The following is a 10,290-nucleotide window of genomic DNA, read 5'->3' on the forward strand; positions in this document are numbered from 1 at the left end:
CAGTAGGTAACTATTTATAACTATTTATACAACTGAATATTTATACTATTTATAACAACTGAAACAAAATGTGATATTTGTCGTATGTTTTTGACATGGGGTTTCAGGGAGGCAGATAATGTGAGAATTCTGCCCTGTCACAGCCCTGTGAGAAGGCATTAAAAGAGTGATGCAGCCCCTCAAAAAATGAATCTGAAATCTTGAAATACACAATTATATCTCTTTCAGTATTCATGTTGGCAGTAATTATGATTGAGAGAAGGTGTTTACATTTAAGGATTGGAAATATTTTTGGGAAGATGAAAAGTGTCAGTCAGTTTTGCTTAAAACTGTGGTCAATTCATTGCTGTTTAAAAGCCCACGTGAACTGAATGTGAATCACCTCAACATCACTGCTGCCCCTGTGTTTGGAATCATACAGCAGACATATTCAGCAAAAGGAACAGAAAATTGGATAGGAAAATTGGATATGTCTGATGACATAAAAAGTGATTCACTAGATAAAGTTTCATTTGATGCTCAGGACCTTTCAATACTGTTTGAGGAATGAAACTCATAAACATATGGGAAAAGCTTTGCCATTTTTCTGCATCTCAAAGATAATAGTTCACTTCCTGTCTTAAAAGAATATCAACATTTGCAAAATACCAACTAAACAGCTTCAAAAGCTGAAGTATTTTATGTAACTAGTACGACTGATATAGAAGAGATGCTATCAAGATGAGTTTTATCCATTTCCTTCAAAAATTTCCCCATCTTGATTTAGACTCATGATCTTTAAGGAAGTACCAAACTTCTGGTCTGGAAGGGTAGCTAGTTAGGTGGGCTGACACTGGCCAGACTCAAGGGCTAGTAAGTGAACATTTGCTGTCTGGTAGCAGGTGGGATCAGCATTGGAGTTTATATTGTTTAAAATTTTTGTCTGCGATCTGAGTGATGACATAAAAACCCACCTGCAGCTGTGCTGAAGATGCTTTTAATTAAGGGCACTGACTGACAGGATCACTGGCAGACCTTCAATGCAAGGGGACTTAAAACATGAGGACTGGGCCAGCAAAATACTCAGAAACCCAGCAAGGTACAAGGTCCCACACCTGGGGTGTAATAACCATTTGTACAGTTTGGGAAGGGACAGGCTGAGCAGCAGCCATGCTGAAAAGGAGGTCCTGCTGGGTACCACAGTGAATAAGAACCTTGAGTGAAAGGTCATCTCAGTAGAGGAAACTGCCCTCTGTTGGGAGGAGTATGGCCAGCAAACTAAGGAGTTATTGTTCCTTTCTCTTGGCACTGGTGGTCCCACTGCTGGAATACTGCACTCTGTTCTAGATGTGGAGATGCTGGAGAGTATCCATCGGAGAGCTGATGGAATGGCCAGAGGCCATCATGCAGTGATCAGGGGCCAGCAAGGACAGGCTGAGGGAGCTGTGCTTGTCTACTCTGACAGAGGAGGCTGGGGAGTGATCTAATGACAGCCAAAACATACCTGAAGGATAGATGCAAAGCTGGTGGAGCCAAATTCTTCCATGGTAGTGTTAGGTCATCAATGTGGAAGGGGCAACAGCTACTTATTGTAGCTTTGTAGTTTCAGAGGGGACATTAGGAAAATGTCTTCCCCTTGAGATGGTGGTGTAGCACTGGAACAGGTGACCAAGAGAGATCCCAGATTCCCTTTCTTTGGAGGTTTTCCAAGCTTTGCTAGGCAAAATCATGACTGACCTGATCTAATATTGGTGGCCATCCTGCTTTGGTTAGGAGCCTGACTATGGACCCTCAAGCCTCTCTTCCAGGCAGCATTTTTATTGATGCTGGGATCTAAAGCACACTGAAATCAGCCATGATGAATTTCTTTCCATTGAGTGTTGTACTGAGATAATTCTTTATTAACTGACACTGCGCATTACCTGAGGGTCAAACAAGATTTTAGACTGGGAAGAGTATATACTTGCTAAACACAACTGGAATTCTATATGAAAAATATGTAGCCAAAAGTCACTTCTCCCTCAGTTGAACTGTTCCTCTGAGACTGATCTCTAATGATATTCTGGTCTCTTTCCAGATTCAGGGAGTGTCAGAGAAGGATAGGAACAGGTTGTAGAAGCGTTTCTAAGGAGTATAATAGCAGTACTTTGTTTCCTCATTGAGGCATTGGTTTGGCTTTTTCCTGCAGCCTTTGCCTCATTTTATGATACAGGTTGTATTCAAATACTAATGGCATACCCACTGTGGCTTACTGTCCACAAAATTGCCCACAGGGCTATTACACAGACTGCAGTGTGAATGATGGAGGTAATAACCATTTAAAATTATGGAAAGAATAAACTTCAAATTAATATTCATTGTCTTGATTAGCATTTGTTTTGGCATGACATTTCTTCTCAGTAGAATGAAATTCAACTGTAAGTGAAATGTATTTTGTATCATCAAAAACCATGTTCCTGTTAGCCAGATTCTTGATAAGTGATTCTTGAGCCAATCAAGGCTGAAGTTGTGTTTAACACTTGTGGTTATCCTCAGTCAAATAAGAACAGTGTTAGTAATTCTCAATGCCACTGTGATATTAAGCTCCTATTTTCTAACCTTTAGGTGTGCCAAAATAAAGAAGTACAGCCTTTCTTTCAGGGAAGCATAGAGCTGTCTCATAGGTTTCCATCAACTCTGACATTTCTTCTTAAAACTGCCCTTAAGCTAAATAAGGCTTCTGCATTTGCTATTGACATGAGGACTTTGCATGTTTCTGTTTAGATCCAGAAAACATGGTGGTGATCCTGTAGTGGGAAAACAAATCCTGTAGCTTGTCAAAGCATTTCTGTAACACTGCTAAAATTTTGCATCTGATAGTTTATTTCCTTTTTCTGCATTAAGTCAAAGCTTATGAAACCAGGAAGGCTGTCAGGTGAGAGCTCTGTTGCACAAATTATACAGTGTGAGAACTCTGTTCAACACATGCGGATGAAGCCTGAATTATATCTGCCTAAAATTTTCATCAGCAAGCCTGCCCACACCACACTCAGCCACTTTGGTTAAGATGCTTTTCCTGCTTGCTTCATACAAGTGGTAAGGGGAGGGTCACAGTGTGAGAAACTGTGTGCTTTTCCCTCAGCCTTCAGCCATCAGCCTTCCTGCAGCAGCCACCTTTGTGCAACTGCTTGTGTTCAACTACAGAGGCTTTTTTTGGATTCTCTAAGTTAAGCACTGCTGAGCTATAGCAATGCAAATTTCCACACCTGCAGAGAAAAAAAATGAGATATTTTTAACTGATTGCATGGTATTTATAGTGGAGAATTTGATAACAGGAAACATGCTTGAAGCAGTGATAAAACAAAAGATGTTTAGTTCAGTCAGTCAGTCAGGAGTACTTTAGCTACTGTTGAACATGCCCCAAAACTTGGGATGAATAAGATAACCTTCTTTCTCTTTCTTTGCTATGATTGTATGATATTTCAGTAACAGGGAAGTGATGGCAATGCTTAGTTAGGCTTAGTTTCTTGCAAGTATATCTTCCATGAGTTGCAGTCAGTTCTCTTGGTTTGAAGACCACTAAAAATTATGACTTTAGGGTAGCAAATGGAGGCTGAAGGTAACAGAAATCTTGTGTGGGAGCAGAACAGGAACTTTCTCCCACAGTCCTTGGCTGGAAGTTGGTAGCCTGTGAGTAGTGTAGCCCAAAATCCTACCCCTTTTAAACAAAGGAAACTATGAAAGTAAGAGAGCAACAGGGACAGCAAAAATCAGCAGAGAGGAAAAAAAGCAAATACAAGACAGTCTTCAGCAGAGGCAACAGGGATGTTAAGATGGAAAGAAACTGAAACCTCCAGTAATACTGGAGGAGTCCAGGGCAACCCCAGGAACCCAATCACTTGCTGTCCAAAATGTGCTTTTCTAACTCCAAATGTGACTGGAGAGAGTTCTGGAAGAGAGGTGACGTAAAGAAACAGTCCCAATCCATACAGCTGTCACAGAGGCAGCTAGTGCTACACTTGGTACATGTAGCTAAAATTCCTAGCACCTGGGAATCCTGAGTCTTCTTGGATCACAAATGTCATTGATGTTAAGAGAGAGGGATGATATTGATAGAGTTGCTTTGTAAAAGGAGAGCTGGATGATACTGAGATTTTTGGGATTCTTGTTGTGGAATGAATTTGTGTGCTCTAACTGTGTCTGTGCTAATATGAATAGGTCCATTCATAGAATAAAAGCCAACTAATGGAGGTGTTCCTCTCAGTAGGTATCTGTGCAGTAAGAGATCATATGTGGCAAGTCAAAGAGTTCAAGTAAATTCATGTACTGAATGCAGAGTATAAAATTGTAAGTAGTGTAATTGCAAGCCAAAATTTCAGTAAAATGTTACAAATTCTAGTTCTCTTACCCTAATGAGAATCAAGTTTTCTTCCAAGGAGCTGCATCCACAATGCTATTTCACCAAGGCTACATCATCCTTCACTTTCTCTTTTCTATCAGCTGCATGTACAGAAACATGGAAGAGTCCAGTTTTCAGGTATCCTTGTAGCATTTGAGGAACAGATCATGTAAGAACTATATGGCTGAGCAGCAGCAGGGAGCATTGGACTTGAAAATCAAAGCTTTGTCTGAAGGATTTTAGGTCAAGGAAGGCTGGAAATTATCTGTGTGTATGAAGGTTGCTGTGACAAGCTTTATCTTCAGGATGTAAATATCAAGAATCAACCCTTTTCAAGTAAATGTAAATTGGTGAGATTACTTAAGAAGTATACTAAATATCTTGTGTCTTTTCAGGAAGAACTAGAGGCAAAGGCTAAAGCTGACAAAATTAAACTTGCATTGGAGAAATTGAAGGAAGCCAAAGTTAAAAAGGTGAGCCATAAAATAGTAAATGCTACTATAAGAGCCACCACCTAAATATCTGTTAACATTCTTCTTAATAATAAATTTCTTACTAAAATGACTAGGCTTTTCCATATTTTATCTGTAAAGATACTCTGTGGAGCTCTCATCATCCACCTCAAGAGAAGTCTCTGGGTGAATGCTACCTCCAAGGGACTTATTTTTTAGAGGACTTGGAAAGCATTGCATCTTTTTCTTTTTTTCAGTGTTGGGACAAAACCCACTGTTCTGATAAGTTGCTTTAGAGAAAGCAGAGTATACATGAAGAGGTTTCTTACTTATGCTGTGCTGATTCCAGGAGTATTAAACCTTTCTTTATAGTGGATACAGTGGATTTAGCTAATCCCTATTAAATTGATGAGGGTCTTCTTGCTAAATCTTTTCACAGCAGTGTAGTAATGTACAAGTATAATAGAAATTATTTTAGATCAACAAATTAGAAGCTGCAGGTGTTCAGTAACTCTGAATAATGGATGTGAACTAAAGACAGTCATGATCTTTCAGTCTTGCTCAAAGAAGATGGGAAGTGTTGCAGCCTGCAGAGCTTCCAGGAAGAATGGAAGTTTCCAATAAATTTGGGAATGTCCAGTCTTGAGGTGGTTCCCACAGAACACTTTACATTCATGTACAAATGCTCCTTCTGAGAGAATGTATTGGGAGGATTACACTGATGTTGACTTTGTAAAGCTCTGTAACTAAAGTTATGACTGCTCACTGGTCACCCTCTGTTCATTGTAATGTTAGCAATTCTGCTTTGGGAGACTTTGTTTTCTCAACTTTTTTCCCCCCGTGAATATTTGTAACCATACAGTAGAAGTAAAGTTCAATCTTGTGACTAGGTCACTATAATGGAATTACTGTGTCATTCTTGAATTCTAAGTTGACTATTGTCAAGAAAGCTGGTTTTCTCTCTTTTACTAAAAGCAGAGGGCAGAGATGATGGTGAAATGCAAACTCACAGCCTTGGACTTAGGAGAGAAGACTTTGGCTTCTTCAAATATCTTGGAAGAGTCCCATGTGGAATTTCCTGATGGGAAGAAGGGATCAAGAAATCTGGTTAATATTTAAAGATCACCTCCTTCAAACTCAAGACAGTTCCATCCCAGTGGAAGATGATCAGAAAGCATTGTGAAGATGATCAGGAGTGTCTCCTGTGAGAAGAGGCTGAGATTGCCTAAGGAAGAGAGGGGTCTGTGTGGTGCTTGTCTATCTCTAGAAAAACCTCAAGAGAGGGTGCAAAGAGAATGGAGCAGGGCTCTCTTCAGTGCTGCCCAGTGATGGGGCCAGAAGCAATGGGCACAAATTGAAAAACAGGAGGCTCTGAACACCAGGAAACACTTCTTCACTGTGAGGGTGGGTGAGCCTGGCATAGGTTTCCCAGGCAGATTGTTATCTCGTCCCTGGAGATGATAGCAAACCATCAGACAGGGTGCTGGCCATCAGTCTCTAGGTGGCCCTGCCTGCCCAGGAAACTGGACTGGATGACCACCAGAGGTGCCTTTCAATCTCAGCTGTTTGGTGATTCTGTGAAGATGGAAGCTGCACGCATGTTTCTGAGCAGTCAGTTATAACCAGACATAAATCATCTTTTGCCTTAAGCGTGTTAGATTATGCATGTACAACATTCTTTTTCTGTTTAATCTGCATTATGGCTCAGATGCTTATTTTACAGAAGATTCTTCTTCCAAGGATTGGAATCAAAGCAAGTTCATGGCTTTTGTTACATTTGTTTTTGCTTTTCAGAGATAATGTAGATTTTCTCTTGGGGATTGTAACTCTGCTTCTGCATGACCTTTTACACAGATTGTCTCTACAGAACCAAACCTTCTTATGCACACATTTTAAAATAAAGAGCTATTCAAACAAAAATATGGAAAGTCCTCCCAACTCACCAGCAATGTACAGACCTTGTAGAGAATTATTCTGCTGTTTTTAGTACTAATGGAGCATTTTAAGTACTTTCTTATAATGTACTTTCAGTTCTTTATCATATCTTAGGTACTTCAGCATTTTCTTGCATTGTTCCCCTCTGAAGAAAGTTCACTGTGTTTCTTGTTTAACAAATACTTCACCATATAAAGAAGTAATGAGTGTCTTTGGTTAATTTGGTCAGTTAGTAACTCATAAGGGGAAGAGGAGGGGATCTTCTCTCTGTGTTGGCCAGTGAAAGAACCCAAGGGAATGGCCTGGGACAGGCCCTCCAGGAAAGTGTTCACAGCACCAGGCCTGACAGAGTTCGAGAAGCATTTGGTTCAAGAAGCTCTTGGGCACATGGAGCAATGCTCTTGGGCTTGTCCTGTGCAGGCCAAGAGTTGGACTCAATGATCCTGATGGGTCCCTTCCAACTCAGCATATTCTGTGAGCTCATCTGTTTTCTTATTGATGACAGTTGGACTATGGCCCATCTTAGTACAATCCAATTTCAGGTTATTTTGTTGGCATGGCAAGATTCTTCCATTCTTTTTCTGTTTAAAACTAAATTTTCCACATTTGTAGCTTGCATTAAGGACGCTCTGTCCTTTTGTACTTGATTTCCCTATCAAGCATTTTCCTTAATTGCACATCTAGTAGATTTAGAAAAGAGATTAACTTCTGCTTTTTCTTCATAGCAATTTCACCTTTCCTGAAATCATGCATAGGACAAGGTTTAATTCTATTTTTAGAGAAAAGATCTTTATTTTGGGGAAAATTATAATGTGAAGATTTCTGAGCTGTTTTATTCTCTCAGCTTGCTGTGGGACAGGATACCTTTGAATCAGTAATAACCTTCAGCCTTTATCTTTCTTATCCATGTTAGCAGATTCAGATGAGTCCTTTTGTTGCTTCTGAAATTAACTGCCTGTTCTGTGACTGTTCTCAGCTTGTTATCAAGGTGCACATGGATGATAACAGCACCAAGTCCCTAATGGTGGATGAGCGCCAGGTGGCACGGGATGTTCTGGACAACCTCTTTGAGAAAACCCACTGTGACTGCAACGTTGACTGGTGTCTGTATGAGACGTACCCAGAGCTGCAGATTGGTGAGTGGTGTAGTCACATAGCAGATAGATAGAGGGCTGGTAATCTTGGAAGATCAGGTATGCATTGGTAATCTTGAAAAGATAGTAACATTTCTCCTGCCCATGTATCCTGTGATGTTGGAATATCACAGACTCTAAGCTTAGGGATGCTGCAGGAATATGTTTGGTGTGTTTGTGCTGTAGAAATGAGTCCATTCAGCTGTGCTGGGACCTGCAGAAGGCTCCTTGCTTTTCACCACTTCCATTATTTTATTTTACACAAAATGAAGGAGCCATGTGAATTTCAAGGTGATGACAAACCCAAACACACCAGTAGTCAAATCCACTTTTTGAAGAGAGGATGCAGTGCTGGAGTACTGTCAGCAGGCATGTATTACATACTGGCCAAACAAATGTCATTAAACAAGACTCAGTGAAATGTGTTTCAGTCATTTCTAATGCTCTTCATTTGTGGTAATAGTTTTTTTAAGTGTAGCTGTGTACAGGGCACTGCTCTGTGATGGGGCTGCAGCTCTGCTGATGGTAAGTTATGACTTCTGCAGTAATTAACCTGGCCTCCAGGTACTAGGAAACAGCTGTGCAAAACTTATGAATTGTTCTGTGCAACATAGTAAGTCTTGTTTGAAAAAGGCTTCAAGGTTTCTTTCATTAAGAACACAGTATTCTCTAATTGTGAAATATTTTAGAATCTTTTTGTTTGCCAGCCTGAAAAGGTATTGACATCAAAAGGAGAAGAAAAATTGCCACTACTTTCTTTCAGAGTCACATTTGACCTAGAGAAATGGGAAGTTGTCAAACAGCCTTTAACATTCTCAGTTTACAGTCTCCCAGCAGAGATGGGAAAATTCTCAAATAAACTCAAAGATCAATATTGCACTTTAAAAGACCCCCAGGTGTAGTCATTCTGCTAAATTAAACAATAGAAATTTAAAAATAACTGGAAAAAAGCCTGACTGGTCATGAGCAAGGAGATGTTCATCTGCTTGTAAGAGTGGTGCAGAAATTTACTGCCAATCTGTTTTTGCTACTTGATGAAGACAATGGTGCTGCATTCTTTTGTACCTGCTTATCTTAACCAAGAAAAGACTGGAAATGTCATTTCACCCTAGAAATCTGACAAAACTCACTGAATAATTTTGGAATGTTTTCCTGTCTTAGAAAGTTGCTCCCTTTTTGTCCAGTGTGACTTGGACAAACATGTCTGAGTATTAGGATAACATCACAAAAACATATGGTTTCTGAATCTCCATAGTCGTTAAAACAAATGTACTTGTGTTTCTGCGTAATCTGGGCAGATATTTGAATTTCTCATCATGCAATTAAAATGGAAGGTATCAAGGAGATTGTTTGCTATAAACATAGGGGTAAATGGTTGGAATTTTTTTGTGAAAATTAGTTGTGCTACTTTAGTCCCAGCTAATGCTAGGTGATCTGGTTAGTGTTAGGGTATTGGTACAGTAAGGAATTACTCTCATAATGAATTAAAATTATTTTAAAAGCCAGGACAGAAGAAAAATACGAAAGGAAGTAAACTTGTATCTGGTTCAAGAAAAAAGGAAAAATCTATTAACCCTGATGCAGTAATCTATTACTAGGTCCAGGTCTGTTGAGGATGGAGCCTTTTTGTTTGCAGAAGGCAGTTTCAATATGAATGGGATGGTACATGTTCTCTCTTCTGCTTCCAATGTGCAGCAACATGCAGTTAATTTTATTCAAAATCAGAACAATGTTAGCCATTTTTTAGTTTTGTCAGTATACTTCTTGGCTACTCTAGATAGCTTTATTACTATCAGCACAAAGACAGAACTTTTCTGCACTTCATCTTTCTGCCTGCTTTCCACATAAGTATTAAAGAGAATAAAATTATGTTTACTTTAAGGAGCAGCTCTGAGCAGCAAATAATTCTTGCTGAACTGAAGGTCCAAGCTAATTTTATATCACAAGATCCTTTACAGGATCCCAGGAAACAGCCAAAATTCTACTGAAAATTGGAGCTCGGTGAATTCCCTATCCCAGTACTGAATTTGTAGAAAAGTACAGGTTGGGACACTCCAAAATGACCTGTCAAGTTATGCTGAATTCCTTTTCCTTTAAAAGGAGTTTTATTTTTATGTTGAGCAATTTATATGTTTTATCTAAATGAAGCTGCAGTGGTTTCAGAGATACTTCAGTTAATCTCAGCACACCCTGTGGCTTTCCTGGGTGGAGGAGTGGGGTTCAGAGCAGATCAGGAGGGGACAGAGCTGAAATTAGGTCTCTAACATCCCTGGTGATGTTAACTACAGAGATGCTGGGTGAACCAGTATATCTTGACATTAGTTCTATCATTGTATTTTTTCTACTTTGCTATTTCTGGTTTTAAATACGGTTGGTTAAAACCAAACATTTTCTTTTCAGTGCAAAGAATTCT

General features: G+C 39.5%; 1 protein-coding gene across 1 annotated transcript in view; it reads left to right on the forward strand.

The window, feature by feature from the left end:
• Nucleotides 1-10,290, forward strand: part of APBB1IP (amyloid beta precursor protein binding family B member 1 interacting protein) — a 49,130-nt gene that overhangs the window by 5,317 nt on the left and 33,523 nt on the right. Inside the window, exons 4-5 of the mRNA XM_005423867.2 lie at nucleotides 4,753-4,830; nucleotides 7,721-7,880. Of these exons, the coding sequence (XP_005423924.1) occupies nucleotides 4,753-4,830; nucleotides 7,721-7,880 (238 nt within the window). The remainder of the gene's footprint in view (nucleotides 1-4,752; nucleotides 4,831-7,720; nucleotides 7,881-10,290) is intronic.

Source organism: Geospiza fortis, unplaced genomic scaffold, assembly GCF_000277835.1.
Source record: "Geospiza fortis unplaced genomic scaffold, GeoFor_1.0 scaffold75, whole genome shotgun sequence".
Classification (NCBI taxonomy): domain Eukaryota; kingdom Metazoa; phylum Chordata; class Aves; order Passeriformes; family Thraupidae; genus Geospiza; species Geospiza fortis.